This window comes from Ovis aries, chromosome 7, assembly GCF_016772045.2.
Source record: "Ovis aries strain OAR_USU_Benz2616 breed Rambouillet chromosome 7, ARS-UI_Ramb_v3.0, whole genome shotgun sequence".
Lineage (NCBI taxonomy): Eukaryota > Metazoa > Chordata > Mammalia > Artiodactyla > Bovidae > Ovis > Ovis aries.
The window spans coordinates 74263112-74285752 of record NC_056060.1 but is presented as its reverse complement, the minus strand read 5'-3'; the positions used below and the strand labels follow the sequence as shown (position 1 = coordinate 74285752).

The 22641-nt window shown below is 36.8% G+C and overlaps 1 protein-coding gene across 8 annotated transcripts in view; it reads right to left on the bottom strand.

Annotated features, from left to right (window-relative positions):
* Nucleotides 1-22641, bottom strand: part of SYNE2 (spectrin repeat containing nuclear envelope protein 2) — a 323976-nt gene that overhangs the window by 193222 nt on the left and 108113 nt on the right. For all 8 annotated transcript variants that reach the window (XM_060418145.1, XM_042252596.1, XM_015097110.3 and 5 more), the window contains 15 exons: nt 22072-22150; nt 21618-21805; nt 19876-20040; nt 18656-18805; nt 17121-17294; nt 13934-14092; nt 13468-13641; nt 10404-10538; nt 9300-9458; nt 5390-5601; nt 5153-5243; nt 4207-4325; nt 3613-3739; nt 1002-1159; nt 37-184 (listed from right to left, as the gene is read on the bottom strand). In XM_060418145.1, the coding sequence (XP_060274128.1) occupies nt 37-184; nt 1002-1159; nt 3613-3739; nt 4207-4325; nt 5153-5243; nt 5390-5601; nt 9300-9458; nt 10404-10538; nt 13468-13641; nt 13934-14092; nt 17121-17294; nt 18656-18805; nt 19876-20040; nt 21618-21805; nt 22072-22150 (2238 nt within the window). The remainder of the gene's footprint in view (nt 1-36; nt 185-1001; nt 1160-3612; nt 3740-4206; nt 4326-5152; nt 5244-5389; nt 5602-9299; nt 9459-10403; nt 10539-13467; nt 13642-13933; nt 14093-17120; nt 17295-18655; nt 18806-19875; nt 20041-21617; nt 21806-22071; nt 22151-22641) is intronic.

Sequence of the window (22641 nt, the reverse complement as noted above, 5' to 3'; positions counted from 1 at the left end):
TAATTCCATAAATATACTGTGAGAATTTATATTTACCCTCAGGTTTTGATAAATGTCATCAGCATCAGTGAGATGAAATTCCTGAATGGCCAGTTTACAGAGGAGCAGGTCTGTGTCGCAGAGAAGCAGTGACTCCTTCTCCACGGGTAACACCATCTGCAGTACTGTCTCTAAAGACTCCATTCTGGGTGAAAAATAAGCCAGACAATAGGGGAAAACACAGCAGAAAGTTATCCTATAAAACATATCAATGCCATTATTAACCAAGAACAGAAAACAATTATTCAATGAAAATACATATAATAATATGCATAGATCATCACACTGAAAGTCAAACCCAGTGATCCACAATGGCAAATGAGCTATTTGCTATATCCAAGTATTTTTGATACTCTAACTGATACTGCACTAAATGGAAAACTGGTGTAAAACATACTAAGCTTTTCCCTCCCTTTTGACATATAAAATGCTTGGATGTAATTGAACCTTCCCTTGGTGACAACGAAACTCATATGAATACTAATTATTTGATTAGTGAGAATATAACAGCCTTCAAAGACTAAGCTAATTAATAACTTGAAATGTGTGAATCTGAATAAGTAGAATGTAGATTCCGAGCCTCAGTTCCATCTGATGTCAAATGGGTAGATGTGCTGGAATATGTAAAGAAAAAACAATAGCACTCTCATTCTAGAAATGAGGAAATCAAGGCCCAGAAGGCATGTGATGTGCCCAAATGCAGGCTCAAGGGGAGACAGTGGGAAGCTCAGCCTTTGGAACTCAACAAAACTTGAGTTCCACTTAAGTTTCTGGGTAGTGTGACTTGGTTTTATGATTTAACCTCCTTCAGTAGCAGTTTCCTCCTCAGCTTCTCTTACGGCTGCTGTGACAATTAAATAAAATAACACACTTCGTAAATATGATACTAACCTTGCTTAAAACAGCATTAACAAATTCAGCAAATTTAGTAAACGCATGGTTAATAGATCCCAGAATGATACCTGGACTTAAGAGTCATCTGAAGCTCTCTTTCTTTCTCCTTTAATTTGTCTCTTGCCTTAACTATAAAAGGCTTCTTAATGTCACTCTCAAGCTCTTCTAACTTCAATGAAGTGATTTCAAACTCTTTCCAGCAAGCATCAGTTTCATTTTTTAAGACCTGTGTGGAATACATAATTTATTAATGAATGGGTTAATAGGCACAATTATTCTATTCTTACAAAACGAAACATTCACAACTGTGGGCACAAGCAAGTTTCACATCTTCAAGTTTCACATGAAGATACATTTGAAAAGATATCTTCTAACCATCTACAGGTAAACTGTCCTTCAGAGAACAATTACATTAACTGTGCTCTCAGAGGATCCACTGAAAGAAGTCAAGGGAATCAGCAACATGACTTTCAAGGAATCCAAACCCCCTTCCTGAAGTGAGATACACAGAATACAACTCAGAAAGACACACAGAGAAGGAAGGACAGATATTCTATTAGATATTCTAGTTTTCTCTAGATAATCATTTTTCTCCTTAAACTAAAACTGCAGCAAAACAGAATATTTCTGTCAAAAGAGAAGTGAATAAAATTAATTTATGATTTATTATCAAACATCTAAAATTCTATACTATTCCAAATCTTTCTCTTGGTTCTATTTTTTAAAAAAGAAGGCACTGCTATAAAATCTGAGTGTTCATTAGCATCATTTGTCCTTCACTTTCCCCAAGGATTTAGTTTAGCTTTTCTATCAACTTATTATTCAGTCACAGGAGTAAGGTCTCAAAGGCAATTTCTTAATTGTAATGAAAACATGCTAAACTCATCACTTGAACAACAGAGATTTTCACACATGAATTTTGCTTGTTCAGATGGAAAATAGAAAGGAGCCATTTGGTAGAATGTGATTCAGGAACTGGCATCTTAAAAGGAAGATAACTAGAAAATATCAGAGGCACTGAAGGAAGCACCCATGGCCTTTTCTCCACTGGATATGCCTTCTCTAAGGGTTTACTCTAATGTACTGCCAAGCATACAAGGGTGCTGCACAGTAATGCTGATTATCTTCTAAATAAGAAACATGCTTTTAAAAATTAATTAATTTTTGGTTGTACTGGGTCTTCATTGCTGCGCATAGGCTTTCTCTAGTTGCAGCAAGTGGGGGGTTAACTCTCCAGTTGCATTGCATGGGTTTCTCTCTGCAGGGGCTTCTCTTGTTTCAGAGCATGGGCTCTAGGGCAAGTAGGGTTCAGTGTTTGCAGTACACGGACTCAGCAATTGCAGTGCTTGGGCTTATTTGCCCCACGGCACATGGGATCCTCCCAGACCAAGGATCAGAACCCATGCTCCCTGCATTGGCAGGCAAATTCTCAATCAGTGGACCACCAGGGAAGTCCAAGGAAGATATTTATTTGTAGAACTTACAGTTGGTATGCCCACCACTAGAGAAATTGTTTTTTTTTTTCTGCAGCTCCTGACTCAGATACAATACTTCCTCTGAAGGCTCTCCATAAGGTCACCCATCATGTAGTATGAACACTCCCTTCACTACCTGCTCCTTCCTTACTGACCAACATCAAACAGATAATGTGACAATTCAGTTAAGACGATAGCTGGCTGAGACAGAAATTCAGAGTGGCTGATTTTTCATATACCCTTAATTTTAGAGCAATTTTAGAAGGTGTATTGGTTGAAATAACCTTCAAACATATTGTTTCATCCAATTCATCTGAAGCTTTCATCTCCATCCCAAACACAATCCAAACTTCTAATCTGATAAAATATCAAATTAGAACATGAGCAATAAATTAGGACCTGGAACCAAACTCTTTACTGGTTTGGGTGTCTTTCTCAAAATGGGCGACAGAACATTCTTCAGAAACATCTAGCCTCTGGGACCTCAACAAAAATGGTGGTGTAATACTTAGGGTGTCTTTATTTTCTATATTTAGGGTACTATTCAGAGGAGGCAATGGTGCCCCACTCCAGTATTCTTGCCTGGAAAATCCCATGGACGGAGGAGCCTGGTGGGCTGCAGTCCATGGAGTTGCTAAGAGTCAGACACGACTGAGCGACTTCACTTTCACTTTTCACTTTCATGCATTGGAGAAGGATATGGCAACCCATTCCAGTGTCCTTGCCTGGAGAATCCCAGGGACAAGGGAACCTGCTGGGCTGCCATCTATGGGGTTGCACAGAGTCGGACACGACTGAAGCGCCTTAGCAGCAGCAGCAGGGTGCTATAATTTTCTTTTTTAATAAACATTTTTTATGATTTTTTAAAAGACTTATTTATTTTTATGTATTATTTCTTTGTGGCTGCCCTGGGTTTTCATTGCTGCCTGTGGGCTTTCTCTAGCTGTGGGCACCAAGGCTACTCTCTAGTTGTGGTGGTTTCTCTCGTTGTAGAGCACAGACTCTAGGCACACAGGCTTTAGCAGTTGTGGCACACAGGCTTAGCTGCCCTATGGCATGTAGGATCTTCCCAGACCAGGGATTGAACCCATGTCCCCTGCACTGGCATGCAGATTCTTAACCACTGGACCACAAGTGAAACCCCATGGTGGCATTATTTTCTAATAAAAGATAAAACTCCTCTAGTAATATTTTCAGTATTTACCTGTAGATCTGTCAGTTTGTCCTGTAGACAAACACTACTCCTTTCCTTGTCACTAGAGAAATCAGAAGTAATTCTGCCAATGCTGTTTTGCAGGTGAAGTTCAAGAGTGTCTTTGTGTGTATCATACCTGGAAAAAAATTAAATGCAAAGTTACTTGATTTTTAAAATTAGACCCCCAAATTTTTTAAATTACTGTCAATTGTCCATGAGGAAAGCCCAGGGAATTTCTGCTTAAGATATTGGACTACAGGCAAAAATTATGACTAAAGGAAAATAAAAACTTATTAAAGTATACCATATCTGCACTGATAAAAGACTTTTGCTAGATTTTCTAGATGTTTAAAAGAGTTTACCTCTCTTTAACATATACACAATACTGTACATAAAATAGATCACCTGCAAGGATTTACTGTATAGCACAGAAAACTATACCAATATTTGTAATAACCTATAAGGGAAAAGAATCTGAAAAAGAACATATACATATATATGTATGTATGTATAGCTGAATCATTTTCCATACCCCTGAAACTAACACAATATTGCAAATCAACTATACTTCAAATAAAAATCTTTTTTTAAAAAACAGTTTACCTCTCTAGTAAACTGTCAATAGAGGTACTGTGACCCTTTTCATATTTCTCCATGATGCTTTCCTCCTGTTGAGGCTTTAACTTGGATTCCAGGTTAAAATTCTGAACCAATTCCATTGCCTAAGCAAATACACAGAAGAGTAAACATACTATCTTCAATATACTTAATTGCCTGGAAAAGATAAACAGTTTTGTGATACAAATGGATATCATTGATTCTTTATACCCCAAACTTTAGCTCAGAGACAGGTCTTCCCGTAGGACACAGGAGATTTATCAGGCTGATTCTCACCTTCGAACTGGTATGCCAGCAGGATAGAGGAGTTCTCCCAACCCCTAAGCATTGTCTTTGCTTGTGACCACATAGCTATCCATGGTCAAGGGCAGACAGAAGCACAGCATAGCACAGAGGAGCAGACCTCTGAAACAAGTACACCTCATTCCTGCCCCATACCTTCTGACTGGCAGCCTGGACTCACAGCAAATCCCCACTAAGCTAGAACTCAAGAATTTAGAAAATCCAATTCCCAAAGAAAGTAGAAGACATTATAATGATAAAAAGACAAATGACAAAAAAAAAAGAAGACATGACAAATGAAGTAGTTCATCTCTGATGCTGAAGCATCTGTGCAGATTAAGCTCAACATTCTTGTGCTCTCAAAAGTAACACACATAGGCAGCATGTACTCGTAATGGTTCAAAATGGTCTTTTGGAAAGAACTGTTTGTGTCCTCAGGGGAAGATCAAGTTATGATTGCCCTGGCATTGGTTTGTTGTATTCTAATTCTTTGAAAAGCAATCTTCCTTACATTATTTAAGTGAGAATTCTCAGCTGATAGAAACAATCAGATAATTAAAACCAACACTCAATGAGAAATGGATTATTGTACTCTTGGTATTTTTTCTTATTGGGTTTACTTCTAAAACACATTATCCAGATTTAACACCTTTTCAGCTGATGGCTGATTGTCTGATTTTGCAGATGGCACCTCGCTGAGGGTATTCCCTCCTCCATTCTCAGATGCATCTGTGTTTCCCCTAGGAAGGAATCAAAATTGCATATTAAAATATCAGGAGAAAAAAATGAAGCCTAAGAGACTAAATAATATTCAGTGTCATGTGCCTTCACAGAAGGCTTTATCTTATTTCTCCCTCATATGTAGCTATTCTCATGAGGCACTAACTTGTTTTTCGATGTGCCTCCCAAGGTGGGCTGCAGTGTCATATGAATCTCGGAAGCACATTTCCGAAGCCTCTCTATCTTCTGCTCATAATCTTTGAGCGCTCTCCTCACTTCTTGTTGACTCTTCTGAGAAGTCAGCTCCTCACACAGCTCCCGCAGGACATCCATGTGATGATCAAGCTGGTACAGGCTGCCCTCCTCAGAAAAGCAGGCCTGATTGAGGAAATAAAGTGGGAAATGTGTTTCCGATGAGTTTACATGATTAGTCCGTGAGGATTAGAAACGAACAGATGTGTGTGGCTTTAACAACACATTCTTTCATAAGCCCCTCCAGTGTGCCTGGTGTGGGAGTGGGCACTGGAAACAAAGACGAGAGAGATGGCCCTAAAGGGATTCGCCACAGCCTAATGATGGAATGAAGGAAACCAGAACACGTCACCCCAACATATGCCTCTCTGACACGAAAGGAAATTTTTTTAATTGAAGCATGGTTAATTTACAATGTCGAGTTAGTCCCTGCTATACAGACATGGGAAATAGATGGGGAAACAGTGGAAACAGTGTCAGACTTTATTTTGGGGGGCTCCAATATCACTGCAGATGGTGACTGCAGCCATGAAATTAAAAGACGCTTACTCCTTGGAAGGAACGTTATGACCAACCTAGACAGCATATTAAAAAGCAGAGACATTACTCTGCCAGCAAAGGTCCATCTAGTCAAGGCTATGGTTTTTCCAGTGGTCATGTATGGATGTGAGAGTTGGACTGTGAAGAAAGCTGAGTGCCGAAGAATTGATGCTTTTAAACTGTGGTGTTGGAGAAGACTCTTGAGAGTCCCTTGGACTGCAAGGAGATCCAACCAGTCCATTCTAAAGGAGATCAGTCCTGGGTGTTCTTTGGAAGGAATGATGCTAAAGCTGAAACTCCAGTACTTTGGCCACCTCATGCGAAGAGCTGACTCATTGGAAAAGACTCATGCCGGGAGGGATTGGGGGCTGGAGGAGAAGGGGACGACAGAGGATGAGATGGCTGGATGGCATCACCGACTCGATGGATGTTAGTTTGAGTGAACTCTGGGAGATGGTGATGGACAGGGAGGCCTGGCATGCTGCAATTCATGGGGTTGCAAAGAGTCGGATACGACTGAGCGACTGAACTGAACTCAACTGAAACAGACAAGCGATTCAGTCATATATATATATATATATATATATAAAACTCCCTCTGCATTTACTTCTTCTTGTTTTTTCTCTTCTTTTTTAAAAAGTATTTATCTATTTACTTGGCTATGTCAGGTTTTAGTTGCGACTTGAGCGATCTCCATTGTGTATCCAGGATCCTTGCAGCGAATGGACTCTAGTTGTGTCTCATGGGCTCTGGAACTCTAGTTCCTGCTTCACCTCCAGTGGAGGTGAGCAGGCTTAGTTACGTCACTTCACATGGGATGTTAGTTCCCCAACCATGGATTGAACCCATTTCCCCTGCATTGGAAGGTGGATTCTTAACCACTAAACCACCAGGGAAGTCCCTTTTCTGCTTCTTACTTGCCTTCAGCTCAAAATAATTTTCATGTCATAAACTGTAATGAAGAACAATATATACAATATGTAAATAAATAAATTTTTATTTAAAAAGAAGCAGTAAATGCAGAGGGAATTATATATATGACTGAATCACTTGTCTATATAGCAGAAACTAACACAACATTGTAAATTAACCATGCTTCAATTTAAAAAATCTCCTTTCGTGTCAGAGAGGCATATGTTGGGGCGACGTGTTCTGGTTTCCTTCATTCCATCATTAGGCTGTGGCGAATCCCTTTAGGGCCAACTATCAACAATATGTCTATATTATTCTTCATTATGACTCCCTAGAGTTCTGGAGCCCATGAGACACAACTTGAGTTCATTAGCCACAAGGATCCTGGATATAAAACCGAGATTCCTCATGCTGCAACTAAGACTTGATGTAGCCAAACAAATAAATAAATATTTTTTTAAAGAGCAGCAAAAAATAAATAAATAAATAAAGCAGCAGCAGCAGTAAATGCAGAGGGAATTCCCCAGCAGTCCAGTAGCTAGGACTCAGAGCTTTCACTACTGGGGCCCAGGGTTCAATCCCTGGTTTGAGAACTAAGATCCGGCCAGTTGCACAGTGTGGTCAAAAAATAAAACAGAAAAGGCTTCTCCTTTTCTGCCTAAAGGCAAGAAATAAAGCTCCTTTTACTGGAGACAGTTTTATCAGCCCAGAGACGGAACCAAAGGAATCTGCAACAAACCTTGCACGCTAATGCTTCTCTTCCTAGTTACTTCTTCACCATTTCACTACCCCTATCCCAAACTTCTCCATCTTCTCAATTCTTCACAAATGTATTGTTTCTTTGTCTGAAAGGTACACAAGTTTCCTGCTCCGGTCACTTCTTTGGGTCATCATGCCCTTATGAAGTTTCCAACGCACATTAAGAAAAATTCAAGGAAATATGTATGTTTTTCTCCTGTTAATCTCTTTGTCAGTTCAATTTCCAGATCCAACCAAAGATCTTAAAGTGTCGAGGCAAGCTTGTTCCTTCCCTACAGTAACCACACAAATAATGAGCATACAGCATGACAAGGGACACCACCTGCCTTAAGCAGTCTGAGAAAACCCCCTTCACATGAGGGAACCATCTGGGCTAGAGGTTGAAAGAACATGCACAGAGTCCTCCAAGGAAAAGGAGAGAGAGGTCATGCCTAACAGAAGGAACAGCCAGAACAGGAAAAGCTCCAGATGTTCTGAAAGGACGTGGAGTCTAGCGTGGCAGGAGGGGCACTGAAAGCGTGTCCTGGGGCCACAGAGTGAAGGGCCTGCATGGCCTTCTGAGGAGTTCAGAGATGTTCTGAGAGTAAGGGGGGTTCAATGGGATCACTCTCGTGACGGCACCAGAAAATGATGCCACCACCATCACAGCGAAAAAATTACCCAGGTTAAGGGAAGTAGCAACACTGATGGAGAACAAGCAGCTCTTCTGAAGATTAACAGATGGGACCTGGCAGCTGACTCCAAGGCTGAGGGAGTTCTGAGACGGTGACGACTTTCATAACCAGGATGTGTTAGAGGAAGAAAAGTTTGAAACGAGATAAGATTGGCTGGTTCTGGACATGCTGAAGTGGAGGTCTCTGAAGAACACTGGTGGTATCTACTGCTCAGAGACACAATCTGGACTTCCGGGGAAAGGACTCAGCTGGAGATAAGGATCCGGGCTTTTCCTTGCAGAGAGGGCAGTTAAAGCACCAAAGTGCATACAGTCACCTGGAGCAAGCATGAGATTAGCCAAAAACAGAAACTCCAAAACAAAAGCATTGGGATATCAGAAGAAAAAAGGAAAATTTGTGAAGAACACATAGAAAGAAGGATCTCCCCCAAAATAATAAAATGCAAGAGAGATGGATATTGAGAGAGCCACAGCAGTAGAAAGTTTAAATGAAAAGAGGGGTCGGGACTGTCAAATATACGAAAGCAATCAAATAGGATGAGGACCAAAAACCATAAGATTTGCCCGGGCTGGTTTATATCCTGATCTGCTATCTTTCACAAAAGCTGTGCTTCAGAGGATGCCGAGTCCTTACAAAAATAACTATGGGAACTTCAACAGAGGGTGACATGTTTGTAACCAGAGTCTTGAGGACAGGGGCCACTGAGATATACGAAAAAAAAAAAAAAAATTAAGTCAATGCTGAATTCTTCTCACTTCTAAAAAACAAGACACGCAGACTCTGGTTAGATAGAGCTTGAACTGCAGAAGGGATGATCCCCAGGGGACAAAAGTGCTGAGGTAATTTTCAGAGCAGTTTTAATCCTAGCCAAGGACTTACTAAACCATTTAGGATAAATCCCACAGTGATGACAAAACTTGAATGAAAACAGGTTTTTACCTCATGTTCTTTGATGAGACCCTTGGTCCTTCCTCTGCGAATTAGCTTCTTTTCTTTATTGATTTGCTTTTCGAGTTTTGCAATACTATCACTAAGTTTTCCTTTTTCAATGTCTATTTTTAGTTGTTGAATATACAGGGACATTTCATGATGAACAGACTGTTAAAAAAAAATCAAAGACACATATTAACCATGGAAACAGGATATATTGAGAAGATTTCCATTAAAAAAATAAAAATATTTGTGGTAACCAAGGATAGAAATGAACTTATGTGTAATTCTGATTCATGCATATATCTTTGGGGAGGATGTTTTAAAATATACCAGACTCATAAACATATTTTTTTTCTTTCTAATAACTAAAAATGTGTTTCAGCTGTGAAAGACATGGTTAGAATTAAAAGACAAGAGGTAGACTGGGAGAAAATATATACAAAATATAGAGAAATAAGCCTATGGAGAAATAACAAGTAACTACAATGTATATCCTGAATGGGATTCCATAACAGATGAAAAAGGACATTAGGTGGAAATCTGTGGAAACAAGAATAAAGTATAAACTTTAGTTAATAATGTACTATTAGTCCCTTATGACAAATGTACTATATTAATATATTAATAACTGGGGAAACTGGGCATGCATACACTGGAATTCTCTGTATCATTATTACTACCTTTGTAATAATTTTGTAAATCTAAAATTGTTCTAAAATTAAAAGATTATTTTAAAATGTGTTTTAAGAAACCCTTTAACAGTAGATATTCAATTAAATTACCTTATTCTCTCTCTCTCTTCATATACTCACACACACATTTAATACTCAATAACATTTAGCAAAAACAATCTCTGTGGTAGGCGCTTTATATAAAGCCTTGCAACAATCCTGCCAAGGCAATAAGGTTTTTCCCAATTCATCAATGAAACTCCTAGGAGCTAAGCAACTCGCTCAAGTTCATTCATTAGCTGCTGGATCCAGGTCTGTCTGCCACCAAAGCCTACCCCTATTTTCTATGAAACTCTACATGGGTATATATTAATATCAGGATCAATATCAGGATCATAAGCCCCAGGCACAGGCCCCAGACATACGTGCATGTTCTTACCTCCCACTTGGCACAGATGTCTCTACTCTTTTCTTCCAAAGACAGCTTTACATCATCAGTTACATTATTTTTCAGTTCTTCAACAGCTTTCAAATACTTGGCCTGACTTTTAGTATTAAAAATTATCAGTGCTTCCTAAAAAAAAAAACAAAAAACCCACAAACAAGAACATGAAAGTCTTATTCTACTGCTATGTTCTCAAAGCTAATTTAACAGGTATAATTTTAGAGAATTTTAACAGGGAGAACCAGGAAAGGACTCCATGGAGACTACTTGAAGATTTAGGGGAGACTTTTAGGTGTAGACTGAAGGTGATCTCCCTTTTGTATGCTTTGATTTCTTTTGAAAAGAACTGCAAATATTTATTATTCAAATGTAGTTACACCTTTGAGGCCAAGACAGAGACTTCCTTACGATATTCCAAATAGTTTTTGGTCCCTTTCATAAACAATTAAAAGGCTTATTATTATGAGCCACTGGCAAAGTATCCTCTACAGTTCTTAAGTATTGAGCAGATGACCACACTTCATAAGTAATACAGTCTAAAGAGTATATCAGCTTGTATTAGATATCAGTGTTGCAATAAGACACAGTTTATAGTAGGGGTAATGTGGCAAATGTTTAATACTATGCTTAATCATTTTATGCTGCAACATAAAGAGGCGACATCCTCTTATCATAGACTTCAAAGGCTTATTTAGGGCCAACAACAATGGCAGTCCCATAGACTAGAATGTGCCTGCTCCTTATCTCACACTTACTTACTCTTACAGGATCTTGCCTGGCAATGATACTCTGTAAGAACAGAAACCTGGCTTAGGCAACCACTAAACAACAGAACAGAAAATAGTCTATAGCGTTTATGAAAGGGCAGAAAAATCTATAAGAGACAAGAAGATGAAACTAATTCTGAGGGAGAAAGCAATGAAGCAGGCTGGGGATTTGTTCATTTACTTATTACATATTTATCATGGGTCTCCTGCAGAAAAGGTAGTCTGAGCCCCAGGGACCTCCTCTAAAGCCTCTGTGAGGACTGCTAGATTTATGGAAAGGGAAGACATGCTAGCCCCATGTGCAGGCAGGGAACTCCTGCCACTCATGTGTCCCAGGAATCCCTGGGGCCTCAGGGCAGTAACTGGCAAGGCACGGATTCTGCTTCTGCTGTGAAAATGGGACTATTTCACTAAATGCCAGAGACAAAAAGGGGGAGGCCTTGGCTTCAGATTTCAGAAGGAAGATGGGCAGGAAGAGGAAAGTGGTATGAGAACTAACACCGTAATTCCTCCCTCTGGTAGAGAAGGGGCCTGAGGCCTCTGCTTTTTCTTTCCCTTCCCTCTTTCCTCAGCTGACTGTATCTGTCCTCTTGAAATCCATCCTAGTGATTATTTGCAAGAACCACTGACTCAAGCTCAGTTCAGCACTCTCAGCATTCCAGAAGTAAAACTGGGAGAAAAAAAAGACAGTGGGAACTGGGCAAAGCTGGTGGCTGACAAGGTGCAAACAGTATAAGATGGTGGTGGGAGAAGCAATGTCGAAATAGCTGGTGCTAGGGTCCAGTATGGTTAACAGTCCAGAAAGCCAAAGAGGGTTGAACCCAGACAAGAGGAAGAGGCCACAAGGAGGATTAAGAGAGGCTGCTGGAGGAGTCCCTTTTCCTGGAAAGACTGGGTGCAGTAGCACAGAGTACTGATTGACTTCATCTTTGTTTACAAAAATTGAAGTTTAGTTAATTTACAATACTGGGTTACTTTGAAGTGTATAGAAAGGTGATTCAGTTTTATTTATATATATATAATATATATATATTTTTAGATTCTTTTCTATTATTATAAGATATTGAGGTTATTACAAGATATTGAGTAGAGTTGCCCATGCTATACAGTAGGACCTTGCTGATTATCTATTTTATATACAGTGGTATGTATATGTTAATCCCAAACTCCTAATTTATCTCCCCACCCTGCCATCTCCTTTAGTAAACATAAGTTTGCTTTCTATGTCTGGTAGTCTATTTCTGCTTTGGATTTACTTCTTTTTATCTCTCCCAAAATGCCTAGCCCATTTAAAATGTTCAGTCAATTTGGTAAATGTTGAATGGATGAGTGAAGGAACATATATTTCTCTACCTCTCTGATGTCTAAGGGTAGAGACCTTGTTTTACTTTTATTTCATATCTCCCAGTGCCTCCCAGTATTAATAGTGAGTCTCTGCTTTAGATATGCTTGGACATATCTTTCTTTTTTAAGTATAACTGATTTATAATATTACATTGGTTTCAAGTGTATAACAGAGTGATTTGATATCTTTATGGATTATACTCCATTTAAAGTTATCATAAAATAATAGCTATATTTTCTATGCTGTACATATATCCTTGGAGCTTATTTATTTTTAATATAAATTTATTTATTTTAATTGGAGGTTAATTACTTTACAATATAGTATTGGTTTTGCCATACATCAACATGAATCCGCCACAGGTATACACATGTTCCCTATCCTGAACCCCCCTCCCTCCTATTTTACACATAGTAGTTTTTACCATTGATTTTGATACCGTCTTAAGCTGCCTATCAAACCATGAAGTCAACCAAAAACTGTCTCCATACAAAGTATTACTGGATCTTTAACTGCTGATAAGCATATGTCCCTAGTAACTTTTATTAAAGTATTTTAATAATAATTTCATTTTACATTTGGGGAATTTTAACCACTCAAAGCTTCTTCACATAGCTTGTTTTCATTTATTTGGCAGTTGAATAGGACTAGAATTATTATGTCCATTTTATTGATTAAAAAAGCCAGAGAAATCAAATTCTTGCTCAGTGTCATAGAGTCAGCCATGCTTTTTACACTATACCACTGAATTCATTCAGTGAGTCTACAGTAAAATTTGAATTTAAAATAATCACTTGAATGTTTAAGAGTCTCTGGGGAACAATATATAAAACTGGGACTTCTTTAAAGTTATGATAACTTTATTATAATTACAGTGATGGAAACATCTTGATTTTAAATGAGGTAATGAGAAATGTCCTACATGTGATAGTTGAAACAGCCCCACCTTGTATTTTGAAATTAGTCCCCTCTGGCTCTCTTTTTGCCCAAGTAACTGCTCAGCCCTTGTAATGTATGATTCAAGTTCCTTCTGTGTTTCTTCCACCTTCAGCCTGACATCCAGGTCTCGGGAAACATCAGTTGAGTTCTTCAACACAGCTACTAATTTTACCATACTGATCTGTAATGACGAAAAATTGTCAACTTAACACTTGGCCCAACTTCTTAGAAAACTCATAAATTGAAAAACAGCTTGAGTAGCAACTCATATTTTCCCACTAGACATAAGAATATTCTATTTACTATATTGATATTTTCCAACATGCTCTAAATCATAAAGAGATAAAAGGGAAAATTAATATTCTGCAAAAAAGTTTCAAACTACAAGGCAATCCCCTTCTCCGTCCGGCCCTCCCATTGACTACTTGGTTTTAAAGACTAAATTCAGTAAATAGGGAATATTAAAGAGAGACCTGGACTTTCTCTTTAGCTTCTTGAATCTTTGCCTGAAGTCCAGCAATGAGGACATGTTGGAGAGACTCCTGACTCGAAACATGTGGTACATCCATTTGTAAAGTGTCTTCGATTCTAGACACAAGCTCTTCGTACATAGAGCCTTTGGCAATAAGATGCTATAAAAACACATTAGAGTGAGATAACAATAAATATTCTGATTATATGCTAAACATATTAATAATCTTAATAATCTCATCAGGAAATCATAAAAAGTTAACTGTTAATCCAAAATGAGGCAAATTTATATTCTAAAAAAGTTATTTTTAAAATTCATTTTAAAATTTATATTAATACAATCAGATTCTGAGCAACATAGACTTTTATGTATTATTTTTAAACACTAAGCACATAGATACAATAAAGACTAGAGAAATACAATCTTCCTTGGTGGCTCAGAGGTTAAAGGGTCTCCCTCCAATGCAGGAGACCCAGGTTCGATCCCTGGGTTGGGAAGATCCCCTGGAGAAGGAAATGGTAACCCACTCCAGTATTTTTGCCTGAAGAATCTCATGGACGGAGAAGCCTGGTAGGCTACAGTCCACAGGGTTGTAGAGAGTCGGACATGGACTGAGCGGCTTCACTTACTTAGAGGAATACAATGCCGATAGAGAGAAAAAAAGTTGAGAGAATAGTAATAAACATTAAAGCGAAATTATTCACTTAGTCAAATCAATCAGAAAGGAGTTCAATAAATGTTACTGGAGAAAACAGCTGTTGGAAAAACATCTCTTTAGAACCATGTTTTTTCCAAGATACCAAAAATAAGTTTCAGATGAATTAGAAAATTATATATAAAACATGAAACTAGAAAGAGAAGAAATTATACATGAAAACTGATCTGCCCCCTGGGTTTGGAGGGGCTTTAAAGGCAGAAATGACTATAAAAATACAGAAATTTTGTATGTAAAATAAAATAACTTAAAAGTCAACAACTTGGTAAATATATTTGCCATACAAATGAAAATGAGTCATGATTCAGAGAGCTTATAAATTCAATAAGAAAAATACTAAGATCCCAAAGAAAATTCAGAAAATACAAAGACATAATTCATGGAAACAAATGGCTAATGAATATATGAAAGACAGTTCAATCTTACATGTAACCAAATAAGTTACAAATTAAAATAATGGGGCACCACTTTCAGTTGTCAAAATAACAGTAAAAATTTTTAATTACAACTCAGAGGTGGCGTAGTATATTTCTATAAAATAGAAATTATATTGTGTGATATTAATTATGGAAATATTGATCTTATTTATCATAGAACAGAGGAACTGTGGTGATTCTTATTCTCCTCTTTACACTTTTATGGGCTTCCCTGGTGGCTCAGATGGTAAAAAATCTGCCTGCAAAGCAGGAGACCCGGATTTGACCCCTGGGTCAGGAAAATTCCCTGGATAAGGGAATGGCAACCCACTCCAGTATTTTTGCCTGGAAAATCCCATGGATCCATGGTCCAGGGGATCGCAAAGAGTCAGACATGACTGAGCGACTAACACTTTCACTTTATACTTTTATGAATTATTTAAATGTTCTGAAATGAGCACATTGCTTTGTAATTTCAATTATTTTCTATTTTTAATTATAAAAGTAACAAAAGTTCCTATAAAAAACAAGAATAGAAGTACAGCACGTGAAGAAAAAGTTTTTCTTCTTCCCCATCCTTCTCTTGTCATTTAATCAATCATTTGCATATTCATTTAAAAAATATGTACTTTGTATGTATCAGGAAATACACTAAGAGGAGGGCTCACAGATATTTTTCTATAGATTTAAAAGTATAAAGTACAAAAAGCAACTGTTTTTAAAAACACTAAAAGTATTTAGTGTTTTAGTATTAAAACACTAAAAGCACATTACCCATACTGTTCAGCAACTTGTATTTCTTAATTAACAATATATCTTGATCCAATAAAGATCTACCTTTTTTCATTTTTTTGTTTCATCAAACCTTTTATTTTGTATTGGAGCATAGCCGATTAACAATGTTGTGACAATTTCAGGTGGAAAGCAAAGGGATAAACATATACATGTACCCATTCTCCCCTCAAACTCCCCTCCCGTTCAAGTCATATAACACTGAGCAGAGCTCCCTGTTCCATATAGTAGGTTCTTGTCGGTTATCTATTTTAAATATAGCAGTGTATACCTGTCCATCCCAAACTCCCTAAGTATCCCTTACCCCAGTTCCTTCCTCCCAGCAACCATAAGTTCTACTTAACTTCTTATCAGAATTATATTTCCGCATGTTTGTGTTTTCACTGTTTAACACCTTTGATTTTAAAAATACTGAATTTCTCATTTCTCACTCACTTATTACCCTAAAAGAAATCCCAGTTACAAAAATAAATAGATAAATAAAATTAGAAAAGTACCAGCAGATGGCACAGGTTAAGTTCACATAATATTTTCAAAGCAAGGAAAGGTATTACTCTTACAAACAATGAAACACAAAATTATTCATATACACCTTTTCAAAATGTAGAAAAGAATCTCAAAATTCAAAAGAATTAAATAATTCGTTATTCCTAGAACTTTCCATCTTGCTATAATTTATGACATGCTCTATAAATTTCATAGCTGAGCTGGAACTCAGTAAAACCTCAATTGTAACTTCTTTCCAGGAAGAACTGAGTGATATTAAAATACACTCTTGCCTCATTGCTTTTCAGTGAGTCAACTGCCTGAGAATAAAGACAGAACAGAGTTTTTTAACAACATGCAGCCCCCTTCCTGCATCAGGTAAGAAAGGAAAGTGGCTTCCACTGGGGTTTAGCTTTCCAACAGTAGATTGCATCGTCTCTTATATTCACACTGCACCGAGCTATAGGAAGACTGAACTCACTTACTCATCTCATTGCCCTCTGATGAAAGAGAATATTTGAATCTCCACTCTGGAGCTGGGAAAATCAGTTCAAGAATTTAAACTCCTCAGGTATTATTAGTTTTCAACTCTATCCTCTGTCTTCAGGCAAAATCACAGCAAATGATCCAAGGTTGAGATTCCACGTCATTTTTTTTTTAAACCCCAACAAAGAAAATTCAAACAGTGGTTTTATTTACTATTTCCTTTAAAACTTTTTATCTTAATCCATAAGCCTACAGCCACAAAAGCTGTCTTGTCAATGCTGTTACACTCATACCTGCAAAGATTCTTCCACTGAGGTCTCTACATCATCTTGCTGTCTCAGAAGATCCAAAACAGATGTGGTTTCTGCCTCCCAGGTTTCCACTTGTCCAGTGAGTTTCTCAACCTCTTCAGCCACTTTCAGTGGCCCCGAAAAGTCTTCATTTTCTTTTTCATGATCTTCCCCAGCCTACAACATTCAAAATTATCACTCGAGAAAATGGTAACATTTACCATTAAATTAACAATGAAAATCTCAAAAACAATGACTGCTTTTTAAACTCAATGTTTTAATAACATCTTTATAAAAGTTAGTTAAAATGCATACTGAACTTTTATGCCAAAAAATTAAAAATAAACACATTATATTGCTTTTTTCCCCCTGAGAGTGCTAAATCAACATATTTTAATGATTTAAGATCTACTTTTTGGATATGATAATGATACATTATGATAGTATAAATACTTTCAAAATTAAGAGATTTATTCACAAAATCTTCTTAAGGATATCATTCCTATCAGTTAGTTACTATTATTTCCATTTTACAGGAGAGATTAGAGCTTAGAAAATTATAGTATTGACTCTATAAACACATTTCTAAAACTGGTATACAATTTAATTAAATACAGCTAGCCATTGGTAACAGTAGTTGTGAAATATCAGAATCAAATTTCAATAAAATTAAGCCTTTTCCCATTAATAATCTCTCAGTATCTTATAAGTTGATATGCTACAGCTTTACATGACAGACACATTCTTAAAGCTGTTTTTAATCAGATCACATTTTAAATGTATGAGGAAAATATTCTATATTTTTCTATTCGAAGAGCATAGTGCACAGATTCAAGATGTTCCATAATTAGGTCTCCTAATGATGGGAAAACAGGCACTCCATCACAGCAACTGGCAAAAGCCAGATAAATTTATTTCTTTAAAGTTGTATAAGTTATTATTCTGAAGGGAGCATATTTCCAAAATCACAGGTGCTACACCATACATGTGTATGATTTCTTGTTGTTGCTCTTTCTTTTCCATATTCTTATTTATAATCTAAAGTCATCCTCTGAATTACACAACACAGCAATAAAGAAAGATTTTACTTCCCCCCATTTTACAGAAAGGATGCAAGACAGGCCAGAGGCTAGCCTAAAGCTGGACAACTGAGTGCCAGTCAGAAGTAATCTGAAGAAAACAGCAACTCCACTCCCACAGCTCAGAAGTCATGACTGCTTCTGTGTGTCTGCAAACTCTTCAGTGAGTCAGAGGCACAGGGCTTTTACTATTTCCTTTTAAGTTTTTTATTTATTTTAATCCATAAATCTACAGCCATAAAAGCTATAGGCTTATGGCTACTGTTTAGGCACTGATGACCACTGCATGAGGGTACCACTTGGGCATTTTACTGAACAATGACCATACTTTAAGTGTTATCTAATAATCTTACTTATCTATGTTTCAACAATATGGGTTGTTTTCCAAAGAAAAAACAGCAAAGTTAAATTATTTCCATACATCAGTACAAAGGAACTACATAAGGTATGACTGTTTACCATAATATTCTGATTGTGGTTTTCAGGAAGTTCGCTTGACGTATTGGTTGAAAAACCAACAGTTAGGTTTTCTTCCTTGGAGGGCTGAATATTTCCAGAGTTGTCAAGAAAGGGCTCATCTTGTAATTTCATAAGTGGCAGGTTCACTTCCTATAAAAAATTAATGTCATGAAATGTAATGTTTATATCTTTTATTCTAAGATATATGATTAAAAACAATAAGGAGACATATTTAATTTTTTTAGGGTTTATTAGGAACATTATAAAATTTCCCATACAACACCTCAGTCTCAAATTATTAAGAACAAGAGAATAATTTAATCATTTAAGTTCAAAAATTATTTTTTAAATATGTGCTTTTATGAAGCACTATACTAAATATAGGGATTCCCTGGTAGCCTGGTGATAAAGAATCTGCCTGCCAATGCAGGAGACATGGGTTCCATCCCTGGGTCGGGAAGATCCCCTGGAGAAGGAAATGCCAACCCACGCCAGTATTCTTGCCTGGGAAATCCCCTGGACAGAGGAGCCTGGCAGGCTATAGTCTAGGGAGTTGCAAAAGAGTCAGACATGACTTAGGACTAAACAACAACAACAAATATTAAATATAAAGATAAAATTTGCTGTATGTTCTCAAGGACTTTGAAATCTAACAGGCAAAAATGCTTATGTTACTCTTTAATGGCAAATAAATTTCAACTAAAAATCTATGCTGAATGTCCACACAAAAATCTGAACATGAATGGTTATATCTGCATCATTCGTAAGAGTCAAAAAAGTGGAAAGAAGCCAAATGTTCGTCAACTGATCAATGAATAAATACAATGTGGTATATCCATACAACAGATTATGCTTTGCTGATAAAAAGGAATGAAGTACTAATGCAAACTACAAAATGAATGAACTTTGAAAACATTACACTAAGTGAAAAAAAGCCAGAAACAAAAGGCTACATATTTTATGACTCCATTTATATGAAATACCCAGAATAGGACAATTTTTAAAGCTGGGGACATCGGGAGAAAATGAGGAGTGACTGCTAATGGGTACAAAGTTTCTTTATGAGGTGACGAAAATGTTCTAAAATTGATTATGGTGATGACTTGCACAACATTAAATATACTGAAAGCCGCTGAGGAATTCACACTAAATGAGTGAATTGTATGCATGTGAATTATACCTCAAAGAAGCTGTTACCAAAAACAAAAACAAAAACTTACAGGATGAGGTTTTGTAATAAACTTTCTCCATCTTTTATTTAGCCTCCTCAGTTCTTTAGAAATAGATGATCCAACTTCATCATTGCTGACTTGAAATAAGAAATTTCCCACTTCATTTAAAGTAGTGTGTTGTAGATTCCACTGGGAGAGTGTCTCAAAGGGAACCTATATAACATATAAACAATGCAATATTTTAATGACATAATATTTGTTTTTCTATTACTCATAAAAGATCTTCACTGAGCTTGATTGCAAGCAAAAGTAAGTGTGAAGGTTTTGCAGAGATTCTGACCCTCCCTGTTGGGCTGCCTCTTCATCCTTGATCACTAATTGGCAGCTGCTGCTGCTGCTGCTAAGTCGCTTCAGTCGTGTCCGACTCTGTGCGACCCCATAGACGGCAGCCCACCAGGCTCCCCCGTCCCTGGGATTCTTTAGGCAAGAATACTGGAGTGGGTTGCCATTAGCTGTCGTCATTCTTGATCCTGGACTTTTAAGAAGCATGTGATGTTCTTCTATTTTTCTAAGCAGCTGACAGGCTTAGAGCAAAGGTTTCAAATCTTTTCAGTTCATGGCCCCCTTAGTGTCTCAGGAATTTTTTCAAGGATTCCCTAAGCTAGAAAAAGTACCTAACACTTCTCATTCATAATTAGTCAGGTCCAAACAGGTTAGTGGTTATTTGTGTGCTGTTTAACAGATAGATGTTGCTTTTCTCCCTCAAATTTTAAATTTACCCAAGAGTTCTCTTTGGTAGCTCAGGGCATCTAAGCATCGAGTTTGGAAATTGCAAGGCTTAAAGCCTTATTTTTTCAAAGAAATGTGAATCTCATTAAAAGACCTTTTAAAGACAGAAGACCCGTTGAAAGCCAAAGATTTGAATTTTGGGTATCAATACAGGTTATAGGGAGAAGTAATGATTCACTCGAATATTCTTTTTGCACTCATACACTTATTAGAAATCTTACTTTCATACGAACAGCCTGTTTTTTGTTCAGTATGGTTAGCTTTTATATGGAAAATATTTAATCTGAGAGGTTGTCTACACTTATTTGGAATAGAAGAAAGCAAATGAAAGAAAGAAAACCACCTCAAAGAAAAATCATAAAACAGGTTATTACACAAATGGCAAATAAAAACCATAATAAATTATACCACAATTTCTTCCACACTTCTCCACATAAATCTGAAGTATTTTGTTTTTCTTCCTCTAGAAAGTAAGAAAGCTTTTAGAACTGAAAGGTACTCACCTAATGTAAAGAAAACTTTCTAATTTATTAATTTATTTTAAATGTATTGGAGAAGGCAATGGCAACCCACTCCAGTACTCTTGCCTGGAAACTCCCATGGATGGAGGAGCCTGGTGGGCTGCAGTCCATGGGGTCGCAAAGAGTCGGACACGACTGAAATGACTTAGCAGCAGCAGCAGCATAAGCTATCCAGTACTCTATGTCTTTTATTTCCTTTCCAAGGAATTAAGCAATATATCTTCCAAATGCTATACTGTGTATGTGGGTTGTACCTCAATAAAATTCTGTGTGTGTATATAAAACCCTCAATGAGGAGGAAAATTCCTTTTAGCTATTATAGGAGAAAGAACCTAAACTCTTTCCAATATTTTGGAGAATTTTTCCAACAATTGTTTACTCATTCCTGGTCTCTCATTTTTGGATTGAAAATGAGGATATCCAAACAAAATGAAAAAATATAAAATAAAATTAAGTGAATTCCGTTAAGACTGAAAATACCTCTTTGATCTGTTCTTTCTTTGTCTCCTCAAAACAAGCCTTTAGTAAACGAAGATTTTCCACGTAAGTAGCCCAACATGCCAGAACTTTTTGTAGAGTGGACTTCACATTAAGTATATTTTCTCTATACATGGAAAAATGATATTTCACCATCGTATACTGTTTACTAATATTTGGATATTCTCCAGCTATAATGTTAACAAAACAAGAGAGCAATTTTAAAAAACAGTTTTTCATTAAGAAAATAATACTAAGAAAAATATTTGCATACTAATTGACAGTGGTGAAATAAATATGTATACTAACAGTATTAAAAGTGAATGTAAGAATTTTCCAAAACATACATATATGTAAAACCAATTCCTAAAGCATTAAGATACATAAGCAAAGTGAAACAAATGAAATGTTATTTTTAAGTGATGGTCATTCCATCAGAAAGAAAATACAGCTTTACCCAAGTTGTTATGAATTTCTTCACATTTTTGAAACGAAGTTTCAAGTTGAGCTAGGAACTCTTTCTCTTCAATAAATTTCTAGGGGGAAGGAAATGAAAATAAAACATATTGGCAATTTTTTTAAATGTGTCAAGAAATCCAGACAGAGACATAAACATTGATGAAGCGCTTAGGCACCAAAATTTCTTTACAGTAATTAATACTACATATTTGGGTAAGTAGTTCATGAAGAAAGATAGTTTTAAGGTCAAAGAAACATACACACGAGTATTAGCAATATACAAGTACGAGACCGGACAAAGTTTATCTCAATGTAGTGACACAGTTCTACCTCGGTTCTTCTTATGTCTTTATTAATATTGAATAATTTTTATTAAGTATGTTGAGCATGATATAAATAGATACAATCTATCATCTATCACAGACCCTTGAGAAATACCATTATCCAAGTTATTATGTGTCTTAAGCAAGCAAAGTCTTCCATTGAAGAACAGACAATTAAAAACTCATTATACACTTATGTGCCAACTGTATGATTATTTGAATGGAAAAACAAAAAATCAAAGTAG